Source organism: Neolamprologus multifasciatus, chromosome 7 (assembly GCF_963576455.1).
Source record: "Neolamprologus multifasciatus chromosome 7, fNeoMul1.2, whole genome shotgun sequence".
NCBI lineage: Eukaryota > Metazoa > Chordata > Actinopteri > Cichliformes > Cichlidae > Neolamprologus > Neolamprologus multifasciatus.
This window is the reverse complement of record NC_140445.1, coordinates 10,983,463-10,997,450: the sequence shown is the minus strand read 5'-3', so window position 1 is coordinate 10,997,450 and position 13,988 is coordinate 10,983,463. Positions and strand designations below refer to the sequence as shown.

The following is a 13,988-nucleotide window of genomic DNA, read 5'->3' as shown; positions in this document are numbered from 1 at the left end:
TGTTCCCCACTAGCATTCCATAAAAGTCTCATGTGGGCTTCATCGGAACACTGGCTCCAGCTCATAGATCTTTGGGAGAATTGAAAATTTGTCAGCCACGCTGCCCTGCATCCCCCGTTTGATAAGAAAAGTTGCAGTGCCTGCTCATCCACCAGGACCAGTCCTGCTGGTCCCTTCAAAGCTCCCAGAGCCTTTGATGGGGTTGATAGGGATCAATGGAATAGGGAAGGACACTTTAGCTGACTGTGCTACAGACAGGGCGGGGAACAACTGGAGACTGGCAGAAATAGAGTTCAGTGATTGTTAGGTGTCATCACAGCCTTGAAGAATCCATTTACTACGAGAGGCAGAAATATAATCTGCTGCACTCTATCTGTTATAAAGAACAACCAGTTATGGCTTATTTATTATACAATTATTATTCAGTAAGTATGCTGTGTGTGCATAAAGCTCTTTATTCTCTGTTGTGATGCCTATGATCTTTACACCTGTGTTGTAGTTTTTGATTTGAAGTTTGGATCTTCAAAGCCTTGGTCCTGAAGATGAGTTTACTGGAGATTTGGCCGGGGATGATGAAGACTCATATATTTATTATAGAGATCTGAACAACAGCTCTGTTGGGACATGAGTCTCCCTCTGGTACTGCGGGGGAGGAGAGGATGGGAGTGGGAAGGTGGGTCGAGGTGTGTTTGTTTCCATAACAGAGCAGCAAACAGGCCCATTAGAGATGAAAGGGTCTGAATGGAGTCCATCAAAGACAGGGCCAGCAGGGGACTGTTCCCCAGCAGACATCAGTAGTCTGAGACTGGGGCCAGCAAGTTTGACCAAGTCCTTCATCGTGGATAAGGAACACTGACAGACAATAAAACTTACTATCTGTTTCAGTTTGTTTAACATTCTATTCAAGTAGTGATGCTCCTCACAAACATGCTGCTACTTGTGTTTCAGGACAAAAAGCATGAACAGGTAAACAGAGACTGATGAGATCATGTAAAACCCCATGGAGCCAAAGTAAAAGAAGAAAGAAGTAAAACTCTGTTTACCATATTTATGACAAATACTTTGCCATAAATATCAAAAAGTGTTTTACAACAAAAATGCTAAAAGATTGAAACAAAATGTTACCCAAGAGTTCTTTCCTTCTTTTTTTAAGAGACCTCTGAGTCTATGGATCTCAAGCTCAAGCAGAAGCTTCCAGAGACTCGGGGCCACTGTTTGCTAAGGTACTTTCTCCTTTAGGTTTCAGCCTCTTAGTGTGAAATATGAATACTCGGTCGGAAACCTTGTAAAATCCTGCCAGAGAAAAGAATTGTTTGGTCAGATATGACAAGAAACATTTCAAACACCCAGTCTCAGCCTGTCATGGTCAACCTGGTGATTGGTCAGCATCGTCAAAGGCAGATGTTGAGTCCAACATCAGCAGAACAGAATATTTTCCTGCATCACTTCACATTAAGATGGACTGGGGACTCCAAGAAGGGCTGTTTCATAGAACGAGATCTGTGAAGGTCAGAGCGAAAATGATCAAGAATCCAAAGGTTATTTACTGTAAAAGTTTTCCAAATCATATATGCAGATATATATGTTGTTCCTTTTTTCTTTTGATTGGTTGGGAAAGAGTAGGAAAGAAGAGAGTTGATTTTGTATTTTTGTGTCATTTTTTAATTGGGTAGATAATAATCTTGTTAAAATAAGCTGGGACCTGACTCAACACCAGTGAAGTTTTGATTAAAGTGAGCAAACAGAGACCAGTGGTCTTAAAGTTCAGAGAGCAGGAAGATGCTTTCATTGAATTAACTAATGTTACCTGTTAAAGAAACAAGTAGGGAAAAAACAGGCCCAGCTGGAGTTTGAACAGATAATAAAGATGAGTGACTTTACTGAAATATTAGAACACCCTTGTGGCCCTTAGAAATGTATATTGCAAAGTTGCATCTGGTCTGCAGATTGTTGCTAAAAAAATTGAATGGGTTTAATCAGAATTTTGGCATTTATAGATTTAGCTTGTTATCATATCAGATTTTCACATTATGATCATCATTGCCTAAAAAAGGGCAACACAGTGGTGGTGTGGAGAATTCTGTCAGCTCACAGCAAGAAAGTCCTTTGTTCAAATCTGCGATGTGGTCATGACCTCTGTGTGGAGTGTGCATGTTCTCCCCATCTTTGTGAATACTCCAGCTTCCTCCCACAGTCCAAAGACTTATACTTTGTGGGGTTAGTCTAACTGGTGATTTTAAATTGGTTGTCTGCATTAGCCCTGTGACATACCGGAAAATTAGAAAAACATAACAGCAATAATGTGACCATTCATTCGGAGGGGTCGCCAACAGTGGATCATCTGCCTCCATCCCACCCTATCCCACTGTCACATCAGCCCTCTGCATGGCCTCCTCCACTACATCCATGAACCTTCACTGATGTCTTCCTCCCCCCCCCCCCCACCCCCCCACCCCCTCCTTCCTGGCAGCTCCACATTTATCTTTTGTTCAGTATATACCCTACCCGTCCCCTGCACATCTGCCAAACATCTCAGCCTTGTGACTCCAAACCACACAACCGGAGCTGTCCCTCTAATCTTTTTCTAATTTCTAATCTGACCAAAAACAACAACAACAACAACAAACCAAAACATAAAACATACAAACATTAAGCCAAAACTAAAGCCGACTGTAAACAGGACACAGACTGATGTGTTCCTGCTACTTTACTGACTTTAAAGTGCTCACAGTTCTCTCCCATTGACTGCATAGTTAATATCTCATAAGTAACTATGTAGTCAGACAGGTGTGTCTGTCATTGTTCTGACAGTCCTATGAATCTTGTAATGAGTTTCTAAGTGCTGGAGTCACAGAAACACAGACTGTTGACATGTCTCGCTGTCTCTGCTTGCAGCTGTGTTTTCGTCCCGTCTCCTAGCCTCTCATCTGCTTCTGGTCTGTCTGCCTCAGCAGGCCTCACATCAAAGAAGTCAAGCACTGCGTCCTGTGACAGATCAGGAGGGAGGTGACGAGGTGGAGCAAGCTGACACTGATACCCGGTCATATAGCATCCAGACAGACAGACGGGCAGCAATGGAGAAAACAAATGACCAGCTCCTCTTTGAACTCCAAACAATACCAATCAGCCAGCTACAGTTTTTCTGTTGTTGTTGTTGTTGTTGTAATTTTCCCAAAAGATTTTTTTCTCAAAACCTCTTCACAAAAACAACACACACAGTTTTAATCTCAGGATTGATGGTGCGTCGGAGAAATATTAATGTGATAAATACAAAACACTGTATGTTTTGACTTTATGGGGTCATGTTACATATTTAAATGCATACAACTGTTCTGTCCTTAAACATTTATAGTTCTACATGTATACACAATAACAAATATTATTTATTTTACTTCATATGTAGCAAAACTAAACAAATTTACACTGCAGAGAAAATCAGCGCACAGATACATGTAACAAAAGAAATACATGTTACTGTAAAACAGTGTTTAGCTGAACTGACAATAAATAACCTCAATCTGGCTTTTCTGTTCTGATATATGACTGGATTGTTCTTTGAACTAAGTTTGAAATGATGTAATGAGCTTCATGTTCTCAGAACCATGTGCATAGTCCCATTTTTTGTGAGTACTATAACATTTTTTTTCCCATTAATGCTTTTTAATTTTTACACTGCACCTTCACAGGGTGTCTCCTCCCTCTTGCCCTGTGGCAGCCTAGATAGACTCCCGCTCTCTCTTGACCACACTGCATTTTTCATCTTTAAAAATTTAATGTCTGATGATTAAGGAACAAAAAGTAAATCTTTATAATATAGTAAATCACTCTTTGGACAATGATACTCTTTGAAGTTGAAGGCCATAGATGGAGCTTTAACAGTGATTAGTTTTTAAATGATGTGATCAGGCTCATAAAGAGTTGATCCTGTGCTTTTAATGTAAAATAGCATGCACATTTAAAGTACTTAAAAAAAACTGACTATATAATCAACCATTAAACAATAATCAGACTTACTCAGACCTCTATAAGCAAGAAGCACTTGGGATATGAAAGTAAAAGTGTTTAATGCAAGGAGGTAGTTCCAATTGATCTCTATATTACTACAAATTAAATAATCAAATATTTAATTTGATGTGAATTAATCAGACTGAACAATTTTACTATTGTTTGACACTAGAACCAATTGTGGCCTCAATAATTCCCAATAAAAATATTTTTACAATATCTACAAAACAAATTGATAGCTGTAATAATCATGCTATAATTGTGTTTAGCTTTGTTTAATATGGGTTTTGGTTCTTTTTTTAAACGAGTAAAACTTAAAGAATGTAAGGGAGGTTATGGCAGAGTGCGACCATGACAGCTTAAACAGGTATTTACATTATCGCGTGTGCAAATTTAAGACGACATTTTTAATTATAACCATTATTATTAATCCGAATATGAAAACTACAATACATATAAATGATTAAAAAACACGGTATCACTTTAAAAAAAAAAAAAGTAATGTAGAAGTATTTGAGTACATGGAACACCGGCATTACTTTACACCACTGAAAAATACAACAGTACATTATACTGTTGAAGTAGTGTCGGAAGAATTGCTCATATTATTCAGATAAGTAAAAGTACACATGGAAATCGTTTTATTACTAATAAAAGTCCTCCATTCGAATACCTTTACACGACCACAGTCATTACAGAGAAGTTAAAGAGTTAAAGTGAAGGCATATTCGTGCTTGTTAGCGCCACTGACAGCACCATTACCCGACTATGACTTTATTGGGTTTGAAAAGCCTCCAGAAGATATTAACAGGCTTTAAGGTGTTAGTTCTCTTTTGTTTCATGTTGGGTGTGCTGGTATCAAAGCATTGAGAGCCTTTGAAGTGTTCCAGTTTCAGTAGGTAATGAACTATTAGCACCGGCTCTCCCCTCCACTGCGCGCACAGACGGAGGGTCAGCTTGAGCGCACAGCCTCGAATCCATTCTATGATCACCACCAGAGCTTACTGTCATTATCTTATCAATGGGAGTGTTACGTGATCGACTAAAACCTCTAAACAACACAAAATACTTAACATTTGCACATAAAACATCCCCCCGCCCCCGACACACACCTCTTCCTCTTAGTCAGTCTCGGGGTCTATCAGGGCGGCGGGGCTGATGTTAACAGCCACTTCACAGCTGGGATCATAATTTTCAACTCATTATCAGCCACCTTAACTGATCCCCACATAGTTTGATGTGATTTAAGGAGGTACAAAAGAGATGACCAACCAGTTTCTATCAGCAGGGGTGGGAAGTTACACTCTGCGTATCTGCATATTATGCTTTGTCAAACTCTTACGTAAATACGTGCATTTGCTCAAATATTTGCAAGTATTTTCTTGTTTGGTGACTTTACAAGACATTTCAGTGCGATATATACCCAACTTTTAGCTACTCTCTTTTTATATGAGAGCTTATTTTTCACTCACCATTTGACAGTTGAAAGAGCGAATATTTTCAATTAAAAATTTAAAATGGTCTAAAAACATTACAACATCAGTTCTTTATCAACTACAGATAAATCCTGATGAAATAAGCTATAAAAGGATCACTGTTAGTGCGCTGTGTGAACACTCTTTTATCTCGGGATCATCCCAGAAAAAGCCATTGTTACCGTTTTCAGCCACTCACAGCTCATTGTCATGATTATTAACCTAAAAGCTGCTTTTTAAACAAAGAAGTTAAATTGTTGGTGCTTCATCTGAAATTACTGGATACGATGAGCAGTTTAGCATTCAACCTTTGAGGAGATTAAAGGCCATGAACGTTTCTTTAAAATGTTTCTAAAAGAAAGAAAGAAAGAAAGAAAGAAAGAAAGAAAGAAAGAAATAAGAAAAAGAAATAAGAAAAAATTACAAAATTTTCAGCAAAAACGGGATATTAATAATGCTCAAATATTTTGTTACATTTGGCAATTGTATTCTTCTTGTTTTTATTCAGCTTTTCTCCAATTTTCTTGTTTTTTTGTTCTTTTATCTTTTGATAAGTTGTTAGGCAGTCATTTCTTTCACTAGGTTATATGTGTAAGGAAGGTGCTCTGCAAATGGTAAAAGCAGGAATGGGTAATTTTTGGAGATACAAGCATATGTATAGAATTGTTTGAATTTTAATCCAGCCTGCATCCTTTATTTTTAGACTGAGATTGGCTGAGACAGACTGTTTTACACAATAAATCAAGATATTCAGAAAGCATAAAATCCTTCAATTGTTACACTGACATTGTTACACTGCACACCATTGACAAATGTGTCAAATTTACAGCTGCTAAGCCTTTGGATTTGCCTTGTTGCAAAAATATTGTTTTATGTCTGTCAAATTATGTTGTTTTGGAAATTCAGCTAAAGAAATGGGAACAAACGGTGTATTTTTGTGACAAGCTACCAGTAACAAAGTGCCTAAAGACAAAGTTGTGTATTGCAAAGTTGTCTTTTATATGTAGACAGAACACTGGTTCATCCCTTGAAGTAGGTGTCTTTTTAATGTTTGAAAGCCTTCAGAAAGGCTTGGTAATATTTGATCAAGACCACTGTAAAGATTTACAACAATATCTTGCTTCTTGGGGAAAAATATAAAGAAATGAGGACTGACACTAGTATTTTAAAGTTCTTCACTCACCCCAAGTGGAAAAAAATGACTCCCTAAAAAACTGCAGAAGGTTAATTTTTTAATAGGATGGATATGGCTGTGGAAGAGATGGAGACAGTTTGGGGCAAAGTGACTGTATTATCTATGTGAAGAGCGGGAAAGAGGGTGGGTAGGGGGTCCTTTCCAGACTGACTGGAGCCTTGTTGTAACAGCCTCATTGAGACTGAATGGGACGTCTTAATTACTCAAGTTGTGAAAACTAAAGGAGGGCTGGACTGCAGGGAGGGGAGGATGTGTGCTTTGATCTTCGGGTGGAGGGAGGTTGATATGAGGTGGGATGTCTTCTATAAATACAAGCAGGTTGTAGATGAGGTAGTCATAATTCTCCAAGCTTCAGGACAAACGGATTCCTCCTCAGCAGCCATGAATGGACATTTTTCTATTGAGTGGATGGCCCAGAGCAGCCAGCAAGAAGGATCAGAGACCAGCACCATAACGGTCTCCGGACCTACAGCCTGTGGGACGCTTTCTGAGAGTCTGCCTGGTTTTTATTGCAGGCAGAAGTCAGAGAATATCCCTAAGCAGGAAAAGCAAGAAAACAGGAGTCAGGCCCTTGAAGCATACAGCCAGAGTCTTCTCCAGCAACAAACCGCTCCCAATAGCCAAGGTAAGAGTTCATAATGAGCCAAAATCCCAGACTCCAATTTCAATGTAAAGTCTATTTAACGTGAATTACAGAAAAAAGTGCATTTACATTAAAACATGTATTAGTTCTGTGTAAATGTGCATTTTGAATTTTTTTTCCTAAACATTCTTCACATTTAACTACATTTCAGCTGAATGCAAATATGAACATCTCAGAGAACATCAATCATTTTTTATATTTTTTACATTTTTATTTCATCTCCAAAAGTTGATTCTGTTCATCTGGACGTAGCGTTTTCTGGGAGAAACGTTTCGTCAAGTGACTTCTTCAGTAAAGTCTGAGACTGAAGAAGTCACTTGGATGAGTGATGAAACGTTTCTCCCAGAAAACGCTACGTCCAGACGAACAGAATCAACTTTTGGAGATTTATTTTCCTGGATGATTAAGAATGCATCAAGAGATTTTCATTTCATATTAGCGCTCCTGGGTACACAGTTACTTTGGTTGTCTTAATTATTTGATCTTTTTTTAAAAAAAAAAATCTTCTTATTTACTTTAGTGGAAAAAAAAAAACATTTATGCAGTTTTATTGTTATTAGAGTACTTTTTACCTAACTGATATTGGTGTATTAATTAGAAGAATATAAGTTGATAAATGTATCAGTGATGCAATGCAGATGTGTTTCGTAACCTATAAATAAACTGCAATAAAAACATTTTTATAGCTGAATTTCCATCCAGTTAACAGTATGTGGTTAAATACTCTGAAATTAACAAAGTGCTTTGTAAACTACTCAAGTAAAATACCAGAATATGTCTAAATCGACGTAATGTGAAGAACAGATTTTAAGTTTCTTTCTTTCTCACTTTCTGTTTCCAGTGACTGAGGTTGGTTTCAGCAGTGGGACAGAGGAGGAGACCTCAGGATATGAGAGCGAAGGTGGACAGTCTCTCTCCCCTTCAGCTCAAGCCGTCTCAAAATCACCTCCATCTCCTCTAGTGGGTCGGAGGCCCCGGACAGCTTTCACAGCAGAGCAGATCAGTAGCCTGGAGAAGGCTTTCGGCATAAGTGCTTATCTGGGGACGCAATCTAAGGCAGAACTCCGCAAAAAACTCCACCTGTCTGATAAACAGGTAACCACCCCCAGTATCAATACTTGACATCATGAATTCATGAACCTGGTGCTACTGGATATTCAAATTATGATAAATCTATAATAATGAGAAACAGCAGCAAATTTAAAAAAGAAACTGCCAAGAGATCAGTTCTCATGAGCACCTATTTGATAGCAGCTACTGACCTTCAAAACCATGTACTATTTTTAGTAGTTAAAAAAATAATAATTTATTTTTAATTTCTATATTTTATAGTACTCTAAAATACTCAAGCTCTACTGTTCACTAACAGAAAATTAACATTACTTATGTTTTATTTCATTATGTCTTGTATTTTAAAAATGTTCCTTATATCTTAAATTTTCTGTTTTCATCACAGATCAGAAACTGGTTCCAGAACAGACGGATGAAGCTAAAGAGAACCATGCAGGATGCTCTGGCTCAGGCATGCCAGGCTAATGTCTGCCAGGCCAGTGTTGCCCCACAGTTCATTCATTACCCTGAGCTACAGGCATACAGGCCAGGGACATACCCAAGATACCACTCATCAGCAGCAGTAGCACCTGAGGGCCCAGCTGCCACCTCCTACATCTATCCACACAGTCATGTGCAGTTCAGTTCCCCTCTGCCCAGCGTCGCCACTCTGCCCATGGACTCTTTCTACCAGTACAGCAGCCTCTCAGGAGTGATGGTGCCCTCTGCCACATCTCACCTCAGAGAGTCCTACCCAACTTATCCTCCATATTACTGAAAATCACATGCAGACATTCTTCTGTAATATAATCTCAGCTGTGATATTTTGGCTTAGACAAAGGGAGAAGTTTTTGATTTGATTTTTGAATAAAATAAAATGTGTTATTAGAAACATGGCAAAAATACTGCTTTGAAGCTTGAACCAAGAATCAAACAGGGCAGTGTGCAATAATGTCTGTTTGTAATTTATGTATAGTTTGAATGTATTTAAATTTCATTTTTTAAATTTCTGTTGTTATGTCACTGTTGGATTTATGTCAGTGTCAATATTATTCAAATAAATAATAGCTATTATTAAAAACGTTTCGTCACTCACCCAAGTGACTTCTTCAGTCGACTGAAGAAGTCACTTGGAGCCCTTAAAAAAACGTTTCGTCACTCATCCAAGTGACTTCTTCAGTCGACTGAAGAAGTCACTTGGATGAGTGATGAAACGTTTCTCCCAGAAAACGCTATGTACAGATGAACAGAATCAACTTTTGGATATTTTATAGCCTATAGATATTTTAAGAGAGGATTCAGGGTCACTTGATGCAGCCTTAACTATATGCTTTGGCAAAATTTAAAGACACCACCAGAATTCCTACCCAGACTGTAAGAGTAGGGCCACCACCCTACCTCCCACCCGACTGAGATTACTGAAGCCCTTAAAATATTACCCTTCTTTTCCACAGAAGTGGACTGATTGATTTCTGAGCATTGTGTTTAAGCAATTAGCTGACAGAAAGATAAGTTAATGTCTAGATGTGTTACGCTGCATGTTTATACAGCAGACAACAGCACATTATATGTCATTTATTTCTTGTTAAAGAACCTCAGACACCTATATAGAAACAAGATCAGAAGCGCAACTTGCATTTATTTTTGCAAAGGGTTTAACATTCTAATGATGCCCCCTGGTGGCCGCATTTTAAAAAACAAACCGGCAGAAACCTATCGTCCTTGACATCTTGATTGCTGTCTTACTATAATCATTTTCTGACAGGCTCCACTGGCACAACTGTGATTATATAAGTAAATATTGAGGTGACATAAAAAACAAACAAACTATGGTTTACTTATTTCAAATGCTTAAGACTGCCACGACTTGGATGACTGAGACCCAGTCACAACAGGGATGTCAAACACATTTTACATAGTGGGCCAATACAGCCAACTTTGACCGTGTCGTGAAATGATATGACAAATATGTAAGATTGCAGAACAACAAACATCAAACATCTCTTAATCAATAACTTTGGCAAAATATGAATATCTATAGAAAACGCCGTAAAACTTACGAAAATACAGTTAAAAGGTTCAAAATCTTTGCATCCGTTACCATTTTCTAAAGCTTTCCAGTGGGGTGGATTAGTCTTTGTTTAGGATTTATACTGACATCTTCTGGCAGGTCCGGGAAATGCAATAACAATGGAGTAAATGAAACATTCAGAAATGACAAGCTGCTGGAGAACCACCAATGCTGAGAGTAGAATTCACCATTATTATTTTCTTCTTATTCTCCATCTTTTCTCTGTTTTCTTTTCTTTTCACTCTCACCTACCTCCTCTTAATTCTCCCCTTCATATTCTTTTCTCTTGTTCCCCAGCCTTCAGTTTATTCCTCTTCACCCCTTGTTTCTTCTTTCTCTCCCCCCCCCCCTTGTTTTCCAAAGTCATTCTTTGCTATTTTAGTTTGTTGGTGTACACAAGTAAGAATGTGGATGTTGGACAGTTGTAATGAGGTATTGTTCATTTTATGTAAAATTGTGCACACAAAACATGTAATCTACATGTAATCTATCAAGGGTAGTGTATTTTCACAGACTTGTGAAACAAAATGAGATCCATCTCAACAAAGAACGATTATTATTATGTGGTGTACTGTACTAGTTTATCTAGCTATTTTTCACATATATAAATAGGTTGGAAATGTCCATTTCGAAATTTAACTAAAATGCAAAAGTATAATTGTGAAAAAAAAAACAGATTTCATCATGTTCTAACCAAGACGATTTCACAATCGGGATTAAAAAAGTTTTACAAGACGTAAACGGAACTTCAGTCTGAACCAATAGCTAGAGAAAAATATTACAGGTGGGCACGGCTTACAATACCGACAGACCAATAGGAATGCCGTAATCGTGTGAACTAGTGAAACAGGCAGTTAGTTGAACCAATCACAACGTCCCCCGAAGGGCACCCATGACGCACGGGTAGGAGGCCCGCGCTGGCTGAGTGCTCGCAGAAAGCAGCTACGCAGGAGAGAGAGGCAGAAGCCGAATGGTGGAGCTGAAGATGGCGGATGGCGACAGCGGGAGTGAGCGCGGAGGTAGTAGCGGGGGAGGAGGTGGAGGTGGCTTCCAACACTTCCAGAGGGACCAGGAAACCCAAGAACTGGCGTCAAAGCGTCTGGACATCCAGAACAAGCGCTTCTATCTGGACGTCAAGCAGAACAACAAGGGCAGGTTCATTAAAATCGCCGAGGTCGGGGCTGGGGGCTCTAAAAGTCGCCTGACCCTCTCGCTGTCAGTTGCGGCGGAGTTCCGTGACTATCTCGGGGATTTCATCGAGCACTACGCCCAGCTGGGCCCTAGCAGTCCGGAGCAAATAGCACAAGCTACCGCGGGTGAAGACGGTGGGCCGAGGCGAGCTCTTAAGAGCGAGTTTCTTGTCCGGGAAAATCGCAAGTACTACCTGGACTTGAAAGAGAACCAGCGGGGGAGGTTCCTCCGGATACGGCAAACCGTAAACCGCGGACCTAGCTTTGGAGTGGGGGGCCCAGTGGGCGGCATGCTGGCCGGCCAGACCATAGCCCTTCCGGCACAGGGGTTAATAGAGTTTAGAGACGCCCTTGCTAAGCTCATAGATGATTACGGGGGAGACGACGAGGAGATGACCGGGGGCATGGCCGCCGGGGGCTACGGCGAGCTTCCCGAGGGCACCTCCATCATGGTGGACTCTAAACGGTTCTTTTTCGACGTTGGGTCCAACAAATACGGCGTGTTCCTGCGCGTGAGCGAGGTTAAGCCGAGCTACAGGAACTCTATCACCATCCCGTTCAAAGCCTGGAGCAAATTTGGAGGAGCTTTCTGCAGATATGCAGAGGAGATGAAGGAGATCCAGGAGAGGCAGAGGGATAAAATGTACGAGAAGAGAGACGAGTCCGAGGGGGACGATGTGGATGACGACTGAGAAAAGAAAAAGCTATCAGCCAAGTTACATGATGGCAGATCTACACTATAGGGTTATTTTGCGAAAAAACAAAAACAAAACAAAAAAGAAGCAGAAATGACAGATAAAGTGCATGACAAATCGTGCTGTAATAGCCTACTAAAGTATTGTGGAGTTTTAAAAAAAAGTACATGTGCAGGGAATTTTTGGTGTATTATTCTAAAGTTTGTTGGGCTTGAGGTTGAAGTGGTGGTTTGAATTTCTGAAAGTGAAAATGTATGAATGAGATGTATCTCATTGGCTGAAAAAAAGTGAGTTATGCTTTATCGTTGCAAAAAATAAGAGGAGAGAACTTACTAAAACCAGCAAGTTGGTTTTTCATAACTAGAGGTGAAGCCATTGAATGCTTTCCTATGTGCAACATAGTTTCTATTTAAAGAGTGAAGACCTGTTCAAGATGTTTTCCCTTCTTGGTTAAAGGAGAGAGCTAGCATCCATCCTGTTCCAGTCCAGGACTCTCCTCTGTGGGAAGTTTGCGGGATTTTTGCAAGTCAGACAGGAAAAGCTGAGAGCAATGCAGAGACAGAGCTGCTGTCACTCTATGGATTTTATGTGTTAGATATGTCAGCAGCTGGAGAGCTGTCAAACAACCGCACAACTGCTGCTGCAGCATCTGCAGGCTGTTAATCGAAAAGATTACCCAAAATGTCCGGTGGGGGGGGGGGGGGGGGGGGGGGGTTGTTACTAAGAGGATTATCTGTAAGCCCAAACAAAAAGGGCCTGGTGGACTAAATTAAATGTTTTGACTCCAGTAGTCAGTTACAGTGCAGAACAGCTGGGTTTTATGTTATACATATAATCTTAGCAAAGCGTACTTCTTATTGTTTTCAAGAAGATTCACTCTGTGAGTAAGGGTGGTGACTCTTCTCACACCAGAGCATCCTTGGTGTTTGAGAACAACCGCTTGGAAAGCCAACAACTGGGGAGCAGATGCTACCGGAGGAAACACAGATATGGTTTTATGGGACTTTTCAGATGATCATTTGCTAACAGGGGTCCAAATGTCTTGCAGTTGGAGGAGGAGTGCTGCATTACATGTAGCGACAAGTTTTCTCATCAGCCTCATGTTCAGAACATGACAGCTGTCCTATTCAGCCACAGGCCATTCTCTGACGGCGCCTTCCAACACATTATGAAGACCCTGGACAGAAACACATTGATGGATGTTTTCTTTTGTTTTTCCTTTTTTTGTTTCTTTTTTCCCCAAAAAGAGCTATATTGAAATGAGATTCTACTTGTAGGAAAGATATTACCAAACAAACCAGCAAAAGATATTTTCAGATACTTATTAAGGAAAACATATTTCAATCCTAAAAATAAAAAGTTAATTTCTTAAAAGAAAATTGTGACTCAATCTCAAGGTAATTTTTTCATGTTCTTAGAGTGAAAGTATAACACTTCATTTATTAAACGATTTGAAATGAAAGACTCGATGTTGTGACTGTGTACTTGAAATCAGGTTATTCATTTTGCAGACTAAGGCTACGTTCACACTGCTGGCGAAAGCGCATCAAATCCGATTTTTTTGACCCTATGCGACCCATATCTGATCATGGTATAACAGTGTGAACGGCGCAAATCCGATCTGGGTCACTTTCGTATGTGGTACTGAATCCGATACATATCCG

The 13,988-nt window shown here is 39.7% G+C and overlaps 2 protein-coding genes across 2 annotated transcripts; both read left to right on the top strand.

Annotated features, from left to right (window-relative positions):
• Window positions 1–5,900: 5,900 nt before the first annotated feature.
• On the top strand, window positions 5,901–9,455 carry ved (ventrally expressed dharma/bozozok antagonist). The gene is made up of 3 exons (XM_085167139.1): window positions 5,901–7,300; window positions 8,160–8,413; window positions 8,775–9,455. Exons 1-3 carry the CDS (start codon window positions 6,925–6,927, stop codon window positions 9,144–9,146), a joined length of 1,002 nt encoding a protein of 333 aa, XP_085023265.1. The 5' UTR covers window positions 5,901–6,924; the 3' UTR covers window positions 9,147–9,455.
• Window positions 9,456–11,311: 1,856 nt separating this feature from the next.
• On the top strand, window positions 11,312–13,786 carry purbb (purine-rich element binding protein Bb). Its single transcript, XM_085168398.1, has one exon. It carries the CDS (start codon window positions 11,410–11,412, stop codon window positions 12,319–12,321), a length of 912 nt encoding a protein of 303 aa, XP_085024524.1. The 5' UTR covers window positions 11,312–11,409; the 3' UTR covers window positions 12,322–13,786.
• The last annotated feature ends 202 nt before the right edge of the window (window positions 13,787–13,988 follow it).

Coding starts and splice junctions, on each gene's coding strand:
- ved (XM_085167139.1), top strand. CDS start 6,925: ATGTGTGCTTTGATCTTCGGGTGGAGGGAGGTTGATATGAGGTGGGAT. Junction 7,301..8,159: donor AACCGCTCCCAATAGCCAAG/GTAAGAGTTCAT, acceptor TTCTGTTTCCAG/TGACTGAGGTTGGTTTCAGC. Junction 8,414..8,774: donor TCCACCTGTCTGATAAACAG/GTAACCACCCCC, acceptor TTTTCATCACAG/ATCAGAAACTGGTTCCAGAA.
- purbb (XM_085168398.1), top strand. CDS start 11,410: ATGGTGGAGCTGAAGATGGCGGATGGCGACAGCGGGAGTGAGCGCGGA.